The 19,268-nt window shown below is 39.7% G+C and overlaps 1 protein-coding gene across 1 annotated transcript in view; it reads right to left on the bottom strand.

The window, feature by feature from the left end:
* Window positions 1-3,675: 3,675 nt before the first annotated feature.
* LOC139717561 (uncharacterized) overlaps window positions 3,676-19,268 on the bottom strand; it is an 80,722-nt gene continuing 65,129 nt past the window's right edge. The window contains exons 5-8 of the mRNA XM_071629069.1: window positions 12,787-12,868; window positions 9,571-9,738; window positions 8,391-8,487; window positions 3,676-4,525 (exon numbers count right to left, since the gene is read on the bottom strand). Coding sequence (XP_071485170.1) covers window positions 3,676-4,525; window positions 8,391-8,487; window positions 9,571-9,738; window positions 12,787-12,868 — 1,197 coding nt within the window. The remainder of the gene's footprint in view (window positions 4,526-8,390; window positions 8,488-9,570; window positions 9,739-12,786; window positions 12,869-19,268) is intronic.

Here is a 19,268-nt window from a genome sequence, read left to right as displayed (position 1 = left end):
AGTGTGGATACGAGGAGTATTACTTTCGACTGGAAAAGAATGATATAAAAGTGCAAGTTCAGATAATCATGGACAAGGATGTATCCCTGTCACACAGCAGAAGCCACCTGTCAGACATTATTGTGTATTAAAAAGATATGTGATATTCATAAAGTTAATTATCATGACTAACACTAAAGAACAGAAATATATTATAACACACTATACGTGCTTTGTGTTTGCAATGAAACATTTGTAATCAATATCTAAACAGCTAGTAATGATCTACAACTTAACATCCAACATAGCTATTTTGCTCAGAACAAGAAATTTCATTGATTAACCCTTTTCTGTGCCAACAAGTCAAATATGCACAAATTTCACACACACAAATATGAACAAGAGATAAACGTGGCATTCAAAGGGTTAAAAAAAATGGAGAATGGTATTAAGGTAAAGCAAGGACGGGGTAATAATAAGGCATGATTTTTTTTTTTGCGTAAAACGCTTACGCCTCTGTCAAAGAACAATTTGGAGACAGATAGAAAACAACATTTTGATGTATATAAAAAGCCTTGTCGACGTATAAACTATTTTTTCTGTATGTCCCTCTTTTTTTTTTTCACTGAACATGCCAAACGTCTTAAATTACTTGGTTTCGTTCTTATTTAATTTACATTCATAGTCAACATATAAGAAATGATATATTCGACACAATGTTATTGCAAGAATTGAAAAAAAAAAGTTGTGAAATGTAATGTAGACAGACACAAGGGCGCTCACATCTAACTGCACTATTTTGCTGAACTAATAAATCATAAATTTCATTAAGAACTCTCACTAAGATCAATATGTGCATCATGTGTTTTGTAATCCTTTTGAGAACCATATTTAACATAATTATGACTGCAATAAAGATAATTTGTGACTGTGCACCTCAAAACAAACAAAAAGTCGCCAGACATGAATTTTTAGTTAAGATCATATTCTAAAAGAGCAGACTTTAAGCTTTAAAATGATGTATAACTCAAATCAAATGGACTCTCCTAACCTATCTAAATATTGGAAAGAAAGCACAAACTCAGGAAAAGTGTGAACTGAGAAAAGAGGCTCTGAAGTACAGTGTCTATTCAAGTGCTTAATCTTTACCAAACCGTGCTGGCTGTGCGATGAATGGGACAAAAAACAGGAAGTAGACCACCAGAGTAACAACAATGAAGTGATTATCAGATTAAACTGAAATTAAGCATGCCTCATTAACACATTCTGACCATAATTAATGCCAACTTTCAAAGCAGTAGCACTATCCTTTCAAAAGTTACTAGAGTTGAAAGTGAAGAGTGTGGACAAGGTTTTTCAGAAATGAAAAAAGGGATTCTAAAGACACACCTAATCACACTATTCTACCAAAAATGTTCGAGATAAACTGCTAGAAAAACACACTTTCCTGCCCGTTTTATGATACCAAATTTTAGCATAATGTAAAAGAAGACCCACTCTTTCAGAAAATATGAAAAAGTCAAGTTCGGTTAGGTTGACCCATTTCACTTATTTTCAGTCCTCACGCAAAATCAGTGTGTGCGACTTTATGTTCGTTTTGAGGTGCACGGTCACATTTATAATCAATAATGACTATCATGGCATAATTTCTGGACTAATTTTCTCAAGAAAATAAAAGCACACAGATATCAACGTCTTTGGTCGTTTTGTTTCTTTTTATTACAAATAATCTTTGTCATAATTATATACATATCACAATAACATCGCATATTGGATCTCCGCCCAGCATTAGAATACGGCATCATCGACGGAAAATATAAAGGCATTCTTTCCACGACGTTGAAGTCGCATACACTTCAGTAAAAGAGAGATATCAACGAGGTGATTACAGTTACCTATTAAAATGGTATCATAATATCATTCACCATCGACAAATCTCTCAGACATGTGACCTGTGCCGTCACTAGCCTCGGAGTTCACTCATATGTATCAAATGCTCGGACAATGAGCCGATTTCAATCAACATTAATTTTTGTCAAACAAAAACAAAATCGTGATTATCTCTTAAGATACACTAAAAATTCTTTAAAGGACATTGCTCAACAAAAATAGGACAACAAACGAATAAAGAATTTGTGTCGTTTTTGAGAGGGGAAAACAGATATGCTTTGGCCTGTTCAATAAATGAAGGAGTACTACTAAAGCAAAACCTGGTTCATAGAATGCTCTTTGCTCTGTGAGTAGGTTATGCACTTATGTGTTTCAACTTGGCTTTTTTTTTTATTGTTAAGCAGCAGTTAGTTGCCCACCATGGGCGAATTTATTGAATCCACTCAAACATTTACTTTTATAACCCAAAAACATAATATTTATCTTGGATTTAACGAACTCCAAATATCTTTACACTTCTCTCATTTTCAACTCATTTTGTCTTTGCTCCAATATCGATTCGTTTCTTTAATCTTTCAAATAAGTTCTTTAAAGTTGTCCTGGGTAATCAACTTCGGGTTCAATCTAAAGTTATCTACGTTCTTGATATAGGACGCAATATCAAGCTGGTCTTGTTCCTTTAATCTAATATCCACGATTGGACAATGCGTTCTCATTGATCCCAAAGAGATGAAGGTTTGCAATGAATGAGCGAAAACATCCGGAAAGACCCATTATACGAACAGGTGCATTACAGCCGGCAGCATCGTGTTTTAGTAGAAACATCCCATATGATTCTTAAAGGATGACGTAGATAAGGAGTGAATAATGGATGTTAAGGTGGGTAGACCACCCAAGTGTCATTTCATTGAAAAGGTTTGGAAGACCACGTCTAAAAACCACATCCTCTTTTGTGGGAGAGCGCGACAGAATGATGAGTTGGTTGTTGTGCTCCTTGATATCTTAAAACGACTATATGAAATTGAACAAATAGATCAATGAATAAATGAATATACGAAAAAATAAATGAATGCATAATGAATAACTAAATCACTACACGATCACATGACTAACTACATAAAGACCTAGATAAATAAGCAACAGCATTAAAACAAAGATGAAACGAAAACTAACGTATAACATTATTGGATAAAACCGAAAGCATTTTATGACACTTTTGAATTCCGTCGACCTGTTGCCACATCCTTTGAGTACTCAAAATACCGAATGAATGTTATCTTCAAAAGACTTTAATTCGGCTTTAATAGGAGGATGGTTCGGACAAGTCTCACTAGTGTTGCTTTGGTGTTCTTCTCAAGCAGATTACCAATGATAAGTACTCATCTCCAGAAAGTTGTCTTTCTTCTATTTGTTTGTCATGATGGTTTATCATAGATGTCAAAAATTCGCCACCTGGAATATATTGAACAATACGAATGTCTGTTTCTGAAGCAATGGTCAATGATTTCACATGCTTCTGGTTGACAATCTTAAGATTTGATGGACGTATTGTCAACTTGTTAACCCACTGCTTGTATTGCAAGGTGCAATCTAGTTGGATCCGAATGTGGCATGCAGTAATAGTTTTGTTTTTGTTTGCTTTGTTTTTCTTCCACTTTGACCCTTTTCATTTTCATTCTCTGCATCCATTGCCGGACACTGGTGTCACTACTTTCCTAGCTACTGAAAATCATTTGAGTCCTCTTCCTTGTCTTTTTTTATTACTTTATATATCATACATCCTAGCGTGTCCTCGAGAACATGACATCAACAGGACACTTCGTTCTCCGTGTAGGATTCGTAGATTTCATTGTCCACCATTTCCATAACGTCGCCAGCAGCTACCGTCGTGGCGGTGATGTCTTCGTGCGCTGTACTCCCTTCCGAAACGGGGAAAATCGCAGAGTGCGTCGCTTCTTCCCCTGCAGACGACGCATGGCTCTCACCAACAGTTCGACCCGAGGTATCAACCAAAGGACTACTTTGCGCCACCGACGATGTGTGCACGGGTCGGCTGGACACCAACGGCGTGCGCGCATCCTGCCTACGCGCAGCTACGCGACCACCCCCTTCGGAATTTGGATCAGGGAAGAGACTATAGTAAAAATGTTCGCTTATTTCGCTCATGGGACGTATAGTAGATGCGCTGGTGTCAAGAAGAATTGTTGACATGGTGCGATCGTGAGACACTTCCGGTTGAGTCGTTGCTGTTGACCTACTGCTCAGCTGATGACGTAACATTTCTATTTCCGCCACGGATAGGTGTTGGCTTAAGGTTCGGATTCTTCTCATGTGCACCGCGTGGAGAAGATTCTTGAGTTCGCGCACGATCGGAAACGTGCGGCTCTCACGCCTTGTGGGGAGTCTGGGCCTTGGTTCCGAAAAGGAGCTCGCTCGAGTGAAACTTCCCAGGGATATCCTGTCGCCGTTCTTGGACCGCGTCGTGTCGTGGCGGTCGGACATCGTCAGAAACTCCGTGGCCGTCCCCGATGAGGAAGCCCGACTTCCATCGAAATTTAGAGTCATGTAGCCCGCCCCCTCGTGGCTATGTCTCTCAACGTCTCGGTTGTAATACGACGGACCATGGTACACGATGTGTGATGGATAATGATTCTTCCTGCAAAATATAAGCAAAATAGAACCAAAATCATGATGTATCACATACAAATATATCTAAAAAAATATAATTTCTCTATTTTTTTCATTTACATGATCTCTCGTGGCCTTTTGTTTGACTTTCGTTTGATGATGCAAATTTTGTAATTCTTAAAGAAGTAACAGCTGAAAACATGACAGTAAATTCCGCTCTTACGTCATACTTATTACCAATACAGAGCGTATCAAAAAAAAGAAGGTAATCCAACTTTGGAGGGCTGCCATTTCTAAATTGTCAGTTATGAAGAGCACGATGTTGGTTGAAAGGAAAGGGGAACTCTTCCTCTTTCCATTGATACCTAATTATGTTGACAATTGTCATGCGTGACTGAGCACATGGACTTTAAAGACAACATTGACAAATTGCACTTTTTCCAAGTTTGCGTGTTTAATATTGTGAAGGAACAATGCATATCTCACTGCATGGATGAGATCTGTCAATGAAAGTTGCCAAATAGGCCAACATGTACGAATGCAGGTCTGTGTTTAATGATTTGTGTGTAGGGTTTGTGTCTAGGTTTTTTCTCCTAACATTTTATGGTCCATAACCTTTAACATGGCCTTTTGTCCGATAACTTGGTCGCTCCCACATAGGTCAACCCACACAATCCATGTTTTCTCTGTTCACATTCAACACATAGCTCCCAGTGGCAAACCATGTCTTGAATATGAAGTGAATAAAATTGATGATGGTTTCGCCTTAATGGGAGGACCAAGTTATCGACAACATGGCAATGTTGAAGGTTATGAACCATAAATCGTTGGAAGAAACCCTATAACATGAATCTGCAGTCGTGCAGGCTTGCCTGATGATTCGACCACTTTCATTGACAGATCTCATCCATGCAGTGAGACACGCACTGCTCCTTCACAATAACACACAAACTTGAAAAAAGTGCAATTTGTCATTGTTGTCTTTAAAGTTCATGTGCTCAGTCATGCATGATAAATTTCAACATAATTAGGTATTGATCAATGGAAAGAGGAAGAGTTTCCCTTTCCTCACAACCAAGATTGTGCTCTTCATAACTAACAACTAAAGAATGGCAGCCCTCCAAAGTTGGATTACCATTTTTTGATACGCTCTGTAGTGTCATAATATGAATCTACACTGCTCAGTTCAGCTAAGAAAGTGCCTTTGCTTTGTTGGTAGCTTCTGTAAGTGACACGACAGACAATCTTCTTTTCTCCTGCTTTTTTTTTCAATCGTCTCCTGTTAACCTTGTGTCAATCCTCCTTTTTAATTTGCTCTTTAATCTTTCTTTGTCTTTGTGTGTGCGCGCGTGCGTTATCTTCCTACAATCTTACTCATTTATAATAATTGCAGCCAAACACTATTGGCAAATTTCATCAAACGATCACCTTTACTACGTACAGTGTACATTTGATTTAGGTAAGTACATTAACACATTATCACATTAATATATTTATCATATAATTCGCCTCACATACATACAGACACCCACAAAAACAAAATGTGACTTGTGAAATGGTAGGAAATCACCGACTACTTCAAAATTGCTCCTATTTGTTGCGCTAAATATCTTCACCATCGGGGAATATCCATCATTGTAGTAGATAATCTCGAGCACAACGTTAAGCTACAGAAAAATAGGTCATCTGCCATTTCTAGCAGCGATAAAGGGTCCTAAGATCACAGGCACCCATCAGTCCTATTCCTAGCGCTTTTTTATGCCTTGGTCCCACCCTATTGCAAACGCTGTTTGTCACCTCCTGTTTCGGCGCGTTGAACAGGATACTAAAATGCCATATCATGTCACGGGGTAGTGGCGCGTCCCCGTGGGGTTCAAAGCAGCGCTCGGTCACGTATCCTGTTCGAGGAAGTACGGATGGAGATAAAAAAGGGGGGTCCTTTCAACTTGACATGAACCCTCTTTTTAGACATCGCAAATGCTTTCTTAACCCAGATAATACCCCTAGCTGTGTCTTCTTAGCGGATTGCCCATTTTCTAGACGCACAAGTTCATGACAGTTAATGTGAAACAATGCGACATCACTTGCATAGTATTCAAATTGTCGAACGTTTCAAAGGAAAGCGATTATCATTTCTTTAATGACTCTGTAGCAGGAAATGAGGATTTTCATTTTCTCTCCCCTCCAACTCCCTTCCTCTCTTACTTTAATTTTGAGATGAGTAATTCCGCTAAAATGCTTCTGTCGGAAATGCAGCACCGTCTACCGATGGGGAGATCGGATGTTAATTGAAAATACACCACGTGGGCGGTCACCCGCTTTGAATAGCATCCACCCGCTGCAAGACCAGAAAGCACATTAAAACATATTCCATTACTTGACATACATGCCCACATTGTGAAGACTTTCTAGTTTCTTTATTTCTCCCCACCCCACCCCTACTGGGAGAGAGAGAGAGAGGATAAGGATAATAGTCTTGTTTATAGGCCTACACATATTCTTTGGCCACTGGAATGAATTGATCAAAGCTACTTTTCAGAGCCGTGACTAATGATTAGCAGACCCTTTCAGAGTAAAAACAAAAATCGACGTATTGCACAGTGAACAACACCACAAAATGGGGGGGGGGGGAGGGGGGGTGAGGTGGTTGAGAGACGGTGGGAGGAGGTCATTCATCCCCCACGTACCTTCCACGAAAGAATGTTCTTTTATCTCCCCCTAGCATCCCATCACAAGACATGAGAGAAAACATCATGAACTGAACCCCAATTATTTTTTTCTCTTCTATTTTCTAAACATCAACAGTTTTACATGGGATGAGATGGATAGGAGAGTACCAACAGTGGGCAAAGAAAGCAGCGAGTAAAAAGGAACGTGGGAGAGAGGTTGAAATCGAAGCGTTCAAGTTTTAACTCGGGTACTACTCACAGAGTCCTCTTCATACGGGAACCAACGATACGTCTATGACTGCTTTCGTGAGACGTAACTATACACGTTTACGCCTACTAGCAGTGTTATTCCTGACATAAAAGTTTCTTTTTTGTCTGTATAACTTTGGATGTTTTTAGTCGTATGATTAGAGCTGCCAAAGTATCGACATGGATAATATAGGGCACTACGCAGGTTTCCACGATTATAATATAATATAAATACTTCATATTATGAAGTATTTAAGCTCTTGGGCAAAACGCTTTCGTCACAACGCATGCATTGATTATGCCCGGTTCTGTTGATACGGTTACGGAATAACCATATCATATAGCCACAATCATCATGAATACGTTGTACCAAGGAGGTATCACCGAACTTCAGTTGGTAGTTCCGTGGCAGTTATGTGATTTGCTTTCATTTTGCGTAAATTTTATTCTAAAAAAACAGACAGCCAAAAACAATGTTCAAGCATTCCAGTCTTGGCGGTAATTCTTGAGTACACTTTGAATTGCATCTCCTGCATTTTGGCTTGCCCAACATCTACGACATTCGTGCTTCGATGTTCACAACGGAAAAAAAAAAACCCCAACAACAACAATGACTATTCCACTTCATAAAAAGCAAACAAATAGAATTAAACAGAACGGAACACGGATAGAGACACAGACAAACAAAGAACTGTATGACAACCCCTTTTAGAGCTATTCACAACGAGCAAACACAACCGTTCAGCGTTTTGCTGTACATGCCACACACTGTGGCAAAAGGGTAAAGGTGATAGAAAAATATGATAATAAGATGAGGATAATTCTTGTTTTGCTCTAACTTTGCATGACTATAAATCATCGTTAGAGATTGAGTCATATGAAACATTACTTTCAGTGTAGGCACCAAAACATTTTTTTTTTCTTTGACGTCGACACCACTGCATGCATTGGCATTCAACTCGTTTCGTCACTCACCTTCGCTGACTGCAGACCTTGTAATGTATGATGACTGTCACCAAGAGCATCAAACAGGTAGCAGCGAAAAGTGCGACAGCAACTGTCACAAGGCTAACTATGGAATGAGGTCACAGAAAAGGCAAACAGAAAGATATTACAGTTGTTGTTGGTTTTTTTTTTTCGTTGTAGAACAGAAATACGAATCATCACATATGCTCTGAGCCCTTACAAAGGATCATGTCGTATGTCCGATATATTAGATATGAATTAGGGCCTACGTTGTTAATGCAAAACTTGAGGGAACTGGATCCGGTGATCTCTATTGGTCGGTAAGAATGCAGATATCGCAACGCCTTATGTAATGTTTGCCTTTAAATATGATTACAAATCAGTTATGTAATTCATATTCTACAATGAAACATTGCATAAGAATTCTTCTGGAAGTATGACAAATCCATCGATGCCACGAAAGATGCGTTAAAGTTCTGAGGTTGTTATGGTACCCTTTAAAATAGTTCTACTCGTGACGAAAGTAAGGTATTAGATAAGAAATCCACCCCCCCCCCAAAAAAAAAAAAGAAATAGATAATCTTCAAAAGAAAAAGAAGAATACTTGCTACAGAATGATACAAAATGACCAAAACCGGATAAGAAATAAGGAAGATATGACATTTTGGAATGCCATATTTTTTTTTTTTTTTTTTTTTTTTTTTTGGGGGGGGGGGGGAACATTTCTTGACCATATTCAAATGAGCGAACTGATGATGTCATATCCTCACAATTGTCATGTATATTATGTATGACATTCGGGGGGGGGGGAATAGCTAATACAAATAAAAGATCGTGCCCATACCAAGATATAATTATCAGAGTTAACATTTTATTCTTTTGTTTTGTTTTTGTTTTGGGTTTTGTATTTGTACTGCTGAAATATGAGATAGTTATTATTTCTTTATGTGTAATGAATAAGAAACTGTGAGAGCATGACATCGTCAACGAGCTGATTTGAATATTCATGAAGACTGGTCAAGAAATGTTTTCAAAAAAAATGTGAAATTTCAAAATGTCATATCTTCCTTATTAGTTTTTCTTATCCGATTTTTGTCATTTTTGTATCATTCTGTAGGGTATATGCTTTTCTATCTTTTGAAGTTCATTTATTTGGGGGGTAGAATTCCTACGTCCAGCTACAACCTACGTGCAATATCCGGGTCCACGTCATCGTTGGTTCCAGGTCCTACGGGTGGACCTTCTCCATTGGGATAGAGCGTAATTCCGATTGTCGGTTCCCCGTTGGCTCCTCGCGGAGTAACTTCCCTAGGAGATTTAGTTCCGTCTGGATCCATGGACGGGTTCGGCGATGGTGCTGGATGAACACAAAATACCATCATTGTTGATGAAACATGAGGTAAATTGATTTGATATTTCTTGCTTTCATTAATCTCTAAATTTTTTCTTATTCATTGCAACAAATGAAATTGACAAAAGGTCTATGAGAAAGGAATGAGAATCAAAATATTATGGGTATAACAGATGATAATGCCAATATCAGTATTGTTCCCGTGATTATTACCGTATGTACCTGTATCTAATCCTCAAGGAGATACTCAAGAAATAGATGAATAAAAAATCATAATAACACATGACATTAATACTAAGCAACGACAAAGAACTGTGCATAATATATTATCATACGCACACACATACTTCCATTTTCAGAATAGCTTAAAATGTACTCCAACAAGAAAGACTGTCATGGGCAATATAAAATGCATTGCCCAAAAAAGTCCATGATGTACAAAATATATAGCATAAGGGGAAAAAGAGGAATTTAACAAAAAACGAAAATACCCACAAAAAAGGACAACCCCCTCCATCCCTCGCAAACAGAGCTCAATTTGGATGGCTCCCAAACAAGGATTCCAGGGGCACAAGGGTTTGTTAAAATGCGTTACCTTGGTAACAACGAATCGAACGATCATAAACAGCCATGATTACAGCGTCTGCATTGAATGTCCTTACACCGTTCACCAGTCGTTAACTGTTACACAAGCAACACAGCTTTCGATGATCCAACCAGTGTTTCATTCACAGTTTGAACAAGTGTGGTGATGAACAGATAACACCATAAATGCACTCCATTCCATCATGTATAACTCGAATCAGATATGGCCCTTTTGCATTATCCCTTAAAAAAAAAAATATTAAGGAAGAACATTCGCGCCGACTTTCCGTATAGCGTCACTGACTCTTGCGGGCGACATATAACGCAGCTCCGTCCACCATGATGATGAATGTTATGAATGTAAATCAACGCGAACAAGCAATTAATATGTGCAACCTGTTACTTCACCAGAAGAAGGCAGGTGCATAATGATATATAAGAGCAGCTTTCTATTCAACCAACTAATTCATACCCGCCTGAATATAGTCCAAGGTGTCACTTTATCATGAGCGTTATTACGGTTAGTACGCGATGTCGTTGACACAGACTGAAATAAACATTTATGACAAGTTTAAGCGAACTTTCGATCGTCCGAAATGGCGAGCTCTGTAACCACGCACACGTTCGTGCCAAGGCAATGTCCCATGAAGCGAGCGGAGGGATCTAGTGTGAGTTCGTGAGTCATGTCTTACGGGTAGGCAGCTGCGTATGTGTTTATTCCCGACGGTGGGTGGATAAATACCCACGTGTATTTCATGTTTTTATTTTGTAGATGGGTTCTCATTAGGTTCACCCTTTTTACCCATCGTTAATGGGCCTCACCTTGCCTTGAACTACTGTAATACATTCACGGCTACGCCCGCCTGACCTACATAGGGATTTAAGAGGTGCTTAGAATGAAATTCTTTTCTCTCAGCCATCCTAATCAGCTTTAGGACTTTTATGAATCCATTAAAGTAGTGATTACACAATCCATGTTGGTTTTTTTTTTTAAAGATACGGAACTACAAACACACCAAAATCGGATTCAGACTTGTGTTGTTGTCCCTTTTAAAGAAAGGAAGGGTCCCGCCGCGACGAAATAAGGTTAATCAAGAATAAATCATTGTTTTGACTGATCTCTGAAGGTATGGCCATAGACCGCGGCAGGGAAGTGGGTGGGGTTCCATGACATTTGCTCTTGCGACAATTACTCCCATGCCGGTCTCCACGCTAAGCCAAACATTGATTGTACCCACAATCCCAACCCTAACCCTAATCCCAATCCTGACATCAAACTAAACCTAAAACCCTATCACAGCCATTACCCTAACCCAAAGTTCTTGGAGAAAATAGACTTGAGCAACTGCCGCGGGAGCAAACCCATATTAATGTCGTGTCACCGGTGAAAAGAGACCCTCCCTGGTGGGGCCTACTGCACTTACGGTGTCACAACAAGGCATGTCACGTGCAGACGAAAAAACAATGCGTGAGCGATGTGTCCATTGTTTTACACCGTGGCCACAATAATAAAATGCTGTACAAATGGAGTTGTGCATTTGTCCCCGTTCTAGAAAAGAAAACAAGTTGTTTGCGAATTTACTGCATCTTTCATAAAGGTGCGATTATCATTATTTGTATTATCATTATTATTTTGCATTCTTTGCAATCCGAAGAATACAGTAAGTAATGTGTAAAAATAACCTTTACCTAATTTCGTTTTAGATATAGAAATTTCGTTTAAATTGGCGTTCAGCTTCCTAACGTTTTCGTGAGTGTCTATGGGGGCGAGACACACAACTTTCTCTTTTCTCTTGTCGTGCTTTTGAACAGAAGAATTCAGTTAAAACCGGGTTTGCGGCTTTCTAATCTAATCACTACAGGGTTACGTTTCGTTGAAATAAATCAGCGAAATGTAAACAGATGGTGACGCCATTCCTTTAAGTGGCCATTCAAAAAAAGACGAACAAAAAAAAAAATGAACGAAACAATGCACGATAACACAAATGACAGAAAAACAAGAAGAAAACTCCCATGGTTCTCTGGTCACCTGTCGCTTGTTTTAACTTTTATCCTTACGAAAGGCATCGGAGAATATGAATATTTTGCGACAGTGGTCAAGGTTGTCTACAGGACGCGCACAATTAACTTGGAACCCTAAGATTTATGGGGCGTCCATTTAATATCGAATGTGAAGGCTTACCTATCGACCAATGTTTCATGATTAAAAAAAAAATGAATTCTCACGGCATCACTTTATCAATTCACAGCTTTATAAACAAACAAAAACACTGCCACTGCTAATTATCAAACGATTAAATAAAAGAAGATCCAGTTTGTCATTGTGACCACCAGCATGCAGATGTGTATATAAAGTAACCCGATATTTAGCACAAGTGTATCAGGCAAGCAACCTTAAAAAAGATGTAAATGAAAATGATTATGTACCATTCCAACTGTCCATCCAATGTTAAGTGTATTATTACTCACTGATATTGAATCTGTCGGTGACGTCCACGTCATCGATGGCTAAATCACTGTCCTTTGCTCCGATGATACCTTCAAATATTACCTAGAGGATTGACGAAGAATATGAAGACAAAAACAAATGACGTTATAGGCTTATCAGCGTAGCAAGAATAGAACAATATCTGATGTAAACCGGTATTTTTTTTCTTCTAAAAGAGGTCGTGATGTTCGAACTGAGTATTCATTGATTTTATGAATATGTAGTCCATGGGCCAAGACCCGAAAAATGGGTTGTTGGTACCATCTGAGGTGGCAAAACCTTTTTGGTGTCATTTTGTTTGTCGGACATAGATATGCTTATTAAGCTATGATAGCATTTCCAAATGAGTAGCTTAGTCATAATAAATGAATTTTTAACCAATTTGGTCTCGTTTTTATATCCCTATACTTCTGAATCGAAACTAACCGCTATACAAAGAAGAGCACTGTATTCTGTATGTTCACAGGTGTTCTGTTGTAAACGGGGTGCGCTTAGTCTTTATTCAAGGCAGCGAAGGGAATATCAAAAGGGCTATGATGTCCACAGCTCTCACGCGGTGCGCTTATATAGTCTTTATCTAGAACAATGTACCGTTATCATATCTAAAGTTCCTAATAAAAGGGATTATTTACATTGTTTTCATACTACCCTCTCAACAAATACATCAGTTTTAAACAGAAATCACTCTGTTAATTTACAATATTATTTATTATAATGTAGTGTAGTGTACCGGTACATTGTTTTTGCATTATATTTCATTGTTGGATGGAAATAAAGCGACATTGGCGTGGTATTAGCGTTTTCACCGAAGCGTTTTCACCGGAAAATGACAAATAATTGAAAAATACGGTAAAATTCACGAAGAATTGCTTTTTTGTTGTTGTTGTTGTTGTTGTTGTTGTTTTTAGATAAAGGGATATACACTGTATCATAAGCTTTGGATATTCCATTCGCCGTCTTTAATAAAGACTAAGCGCTGTGGACATCATAACCTTTGGATATTCCCTTCGCTGCCTTGAATAAAGACTAAGCGCACTGCGTTTTATACAACAGAACACCTGTGAACATACAGAAGACTGTGCTCTTCTTTGTATAGCGTTTAGTCTCGATTCAGAAGTATAGGGATATATCAACGAGACCAAATTGGTTAAGAATTCATTTATTATGACTAAGCTACTCATTTGGAAATGCTATCATAGCTTAATAAGCATTATGTTCGACAAACAAAGTTACACCAAAAAGGTTTTGCCACCTCAGGTGGTACCAATATCTGGCCTGGCCCATGGACTAATGGTACACGTATGCATATCGTTGTGCAGAAGTGAAATGCTACAACTGTTTACTGTTCTGTACATTCAGGACAAACGTGAGTCTATAAGGAATCACACGCGAACAAGTGTTGTATCTTTAAGAACAGGTGGACAGGAAGGACGACCTCTTTTGTGTCCAGGTCCGTTTGTTCGAGTGACTCTTCCAAAATATCCAAGGACACGTGTAGATTTCACAACACCTGGACGAACATCATGGAGGTTACTCCAGGGCATAAACGGGGTGAATGACTTTTTGATCACTGTAGCTGACTTGAGACGGTGATTCAGCCATGAAGTATGTACTAGCGCCTTTTGGAACAGACCAGCTACAAGGCAGGTACAAGGGAGGTTCGTGAGTAACTTCCATTTTTGTCTTGTTTCACACGTAAGCTTTGGGGAAAGACAGGTGCCGTTTTATTTTTTGGCATAAATCCTCCCATTATTTTTAGCAATGGATCAGGATAACATTATTCCTACAGGATTCTGCCACATCCCTTTACGTGCTTAATTACATTTTCACCGCCGTCATGATGTATATAAAAAAAGGCGCATACAGGACGGGTAAAGGAATGTTTGGATGGTTTGATGACACAAGTGATTTCTTTCCACAAGCTATTAGTAATTATCGTTTGCATTTTTTTTCTTTCTCTCTTCCACTTGAAAATGAAATGAGGTTCGTTATTCGGAAGGTTCATGATTCCGAATAACACATATTCCCTATAACTACACTGTAGATGTTCGTCAATTCGGCAATGAAATAAGGCTTGTTATTTCGAAGGTTCGTTCATCCGAAAACACTGGCGTAGCCAGGGGGGGGGGGGGGGACGATGGGGGCGGTCGCCCCCCCCCCCCCCCCCCCCCCTAAGATTTGGACCGGGGATTTGGGAGGTGGAAAAAAAAATGCGTGTATGCTGTATGCATGCACATGGAGCGGGTCTCCTTTGCAACCTTTCATCAAATAAGATATATATTTTTAATATTTCACTCAAAGTGTGCACCAGATCGTTGAATTTCAATTCAAAATATGCAAAATCTCTCGTGCTTGGGAGGGGGTATCCCCTCCCAAACCCTTCCCCTCTGTGCCTCTTTCCCTAGCCAAGTACACTTTTTAGATCTACAAAAAATTCTGAATAATTCTGAGTGCACAAGACTTATCACTTATATTCCGAAAACTGAAGGTTCCCTCATGTATCTTAAGGGGAATTTCCCCTTTTAATCGACCCTTTCCTCCCTCAGCCCCCCCCCCCCAAAAAAAAAATCAGTTTTTTTTTTGTGTGTGATTTCTCAAATGTTGATTCCATCAAATATGCGTATACGAGATATCTCAATTTCAACCTTAAAAAGATAAAAGCTCCATCGGAAGGGAAGGGTGGAGATAACACTCGCCCACGCCTTCTCCCTGCTCGCCCCCCCCCCCCCCCCCCGGCCATGCAAAGAAGTAGACTGTGGCTATACCCAGATCGCTTTATTTCAATTCTAAAAACGCAAAAGCTCCGCGAGCGGGAAGGGGAATCCCCCTTCCCCTAAGCTCTATACCTCACTAGACTTTATACATACGCACAGATGGTGCACATTCGGAATAAGAGCTAAATTCCGTGATTTTAACACTTCGATGAAAAAGTATTGCACCAAAAATTTGCACCAGATCGCTGAATTTCAGGTCTGAAAACGCAAAATCACCTTCGTGTGGGAGGGGATATGCCCCTATCTACACCCTCGTGTGCATGCTTTTTCTGTTTGATTGCTGAACAGACAGCGTTCATGATATTCAGTGTAAGAATTAATACAAGAAGACTAGTGTATCTAAATTATACCATTTTATAGGCAAATGGTTCAATAATAATCTACACTAAAATATACGGCAACCTTAAACAAGTGGGACTGTTTCAACTCGTTAAAACACGCAAAAACGTGCATCAAATTGCACCATTTGCAACATCCAAATGCAAAAAGTTCTCGCCGTGGGAGGGGGGACACCCCCTCCCACACCCTCCCCTACCCCCTCGCTCGCTCCGCTCGCTCGGGTTCAGTCGCGTTCATGATATTCAGTGAAGAGAATTAATACAAGTGTATCTAAATTATACCATTTTATAGGCAAATTGTTCAATAATAATCTACACTAAAATATACTGCTACCTTAAACAAGTGGGACTGTTTCACGTCGATGAAACACGCAAAAACATGCATCAAATTGCACCATTTGCAAAATCAAAATGCAAAAAGTTCTTACCGTGGGAGGGGGGACACCCCCCTCCCACACCCTCCCCTCCCCCTCGCTCGCTCCGCTCGCTCGGGTTCAGTCGCGTTCATAATATTCAGTGAAAAGAATTAATACAAGAAGTGTATTTGAAATATACCATTTTATAGGCAAATTGTACAATAATAATCTACACTAAAATATACTGCTACCTTAAACAAGTGGGACTGTTTCACGTCGATAAAACGCGCAAAAACATGCATCAAATTGCACCATTTACAACATCCAAATGCAAAAAGTTCTTACCGTGGGAGGGGGGACACCCCCCTCCCACACCCTCCCCTCCCCCCTCGCTCGCTCCGCTCGCGCGGGTTCAGTCGCGTTCATGATATTCAGTGAAAAGAATTAATACAAGAATTGTATCTATAAATTATACCATTTTATAGGCAAATTGTTCAATAATAATCTACACTAAAATATACTGCTACCTTAAACAAGTGGGACTGTTTCACGTCGATGAAACGCGCAAAAACATGCATCAAATTGCACCATTTGCAACATCAAAATGCAAAAAGTTCTTACTGTGGGAGGGGGACACCCCCTCCCACACCCTCCCCTACCCCCTCGCTCGCTCCGCTCGCTCGGGTTCAGTCGCGTTCATGATATTAAGTGAAAAGAATTAATACAAGAAGTGTATCTAAATATACCATTTTATAGGCAATTGTTCAATAATAATCTACATCAAAATAAACTGCTACCATAAACAAGTGGGACTGTTTCACGTCGATAAAACGCGCAAAAACATGCATCAAATTGCACCATTTACAACATCAAAATGCAAAAAGTTCTTACTGCGGGAGGGGGGAAACCCCCCTCCCACACCCTCCCCTACCCCCTCGCTCGCTCCGCTCGCTCGGGTTCAGTCGCGTTCATGATATTCAGTGAAAAGAATCAATACAAGAAGTGTATCTAAATTATACCATTTTATAGGCAAATTGTTCAATAATAATCTACATCAAAATAAACTGCTACCATAAACAAGTGGGACTGTTTCACGTCGATAAAACGCGCAAAAACATGCATCAAATTGCACCATTTACAACATCAAAATGCAAAAAGTTCTTACCGTGGGAGGGGGGTGTCCCCCCTCCCACGGTAAGAACTTTTTCACACCCTCCCCCCCCCCCCCCCCCTCGCTCGCTCCGCTCGCTCGGGCTCGGTCGCTTCGCTCCCTCGCAGACTAACCGCCCCCCCTAAGATGAAATCCTGGCTACGCCGTTGTCCGAAAATGAAAAGAATGCGTGTATCAATGAGCCCTCAAAATAACGAACCTTATTCGTTTTCGGATAAAGGAACCTTCGGAATTCTCCCTATCGCATATAGCCGATATCAAGCGATATCACCTCGCGATGCCGATATCTGATCGATCGCTCTTGGGACGTACACTTCCGGTTTTGCGGTTTACCCACGTCAAGTCCTTCATCTATGGATATTTTCCATAATTTCGTTGCTTTGCATCATCGGCCCAGTATTGGACCACTTCGCAGAAGAATCCCTGTCATGAAATGTAAAGTTACAGATTAGAAGATAACTCTATTATTCGACAGATTATAATACAGAATTTGATATGAACTGTGAATACCAGTAGGCCCTACCTAAATCGGCGTTCAATGTCCATAAAAGCGTACATTGTACACATCGCGCGTTCATAACCGGAAGTTATATCCCAAGAATCAAAGGTAAAACAATTAGAGCGCCACATGCGTTCAGATTCGAAGAACTATATGCGATAGGGAGAATTGCCAACCCCCACCCCCCCTTTTCCCTTCATTTTCAGATTTACGGACCTTCGGAATAACGAATCATCGGAATAATGAGCCTCCGGAATAACGAACTATTTTCATTTTCGGAATAATAAACCTTCGGAACAACTACAACTGTAACAGTAACAATTAGCAAACTCTATTCCATCCGCCTCACATACTCAACGCATGTCAATACCTGAAATGCATTTTGCATGCAATAATTATCGCCATATCTAGCAAGCCTCGGGTGAGCTTTTAGGTTGTCAGGTTGTCTGATAGCTAGGATTCATATCATATTCCGGTATTAAAGGTTTTAAAACATTATCTGGAATAAAGGATAAAAGAGAGAAAGGTAATGTCGATTAAGTGGTATAATTTTTCGGAATAACGAACCTTGAGAATCAACGCCACAAAAGTTCGGATTAACAAACATCCAAGTGTAGGAACTTTCGGAATAACAAACCTTCTGAATAACGAACCTAAGTTCATTTTCGGATTGACCAACATCGGAACTTTGGAATAACGAATATTATCCACGAATTTGTGTAGATAGTACGTAAACTGTTTTATGTGGGAATCTCGGCGAGGGTTGCAGCCCCGAATTCAAATACCGAACTCAGGGATCTTTCATCCGAGCGATTTGCCTCCTCCAGTCAGCGGGAAAACTTGTCTTAGTCATCGTTAGCGCGTCAAAGTCGTGCATGAGTTAGTCAGAGAGAAAAATTCTTACACACTTGACCTTACAACGTTCTCTGTCGGTCTGTATGTCTCACTCTGTCTGCCTGTCTGTCTGTCCGTCTGTCTGCCTCTGTTTCTGTCTATGTCTCAGTCTCCTTGTGGAGAAATCTGAATAACACATTTTTCATACATCCATAGTGATTCACTTTGATTCAAACGTCATCTAAGCAAAAATAGAATCTGCTCAATATGAGAGCGACAGGCTGTCACACTGTCTGTTGGGGAAAGCAATTTGTAATAAAAGGATAAATTATGACAAAACACCCGAACAATTGCCTGTGATATCATAAGTACAATCGTAGAACAGGTTCATACTGCATTGATAGGGGGCCTATACGAACTACATGGGGATTTCAGGCGGGAAATGCACTGTGATATCACGCTCAACCTGCGCTCCATTTCGCTTTAAATTG

Source organism: Diadema antillarum, unplaced genomic scaffold (genome assembly GCF_040938485.1).
Source record: "Diadema antillarum isolate AM-2024a unplaced genomic scaffold, OU_Dant_1.0 scf00000077, whole genome shotgun sequence".
Taxonomy (NCBI): Eukaryota; Metazoa; Echinodermata; class Echinoidea; order Diadematoida; family Diadematidae; genus Diadema; species Diadema antillarum.
Note: the sequence above shows the minus strand (reverse complement) of the source record. Positions and strands in the feature narration are given on the sequence as shown.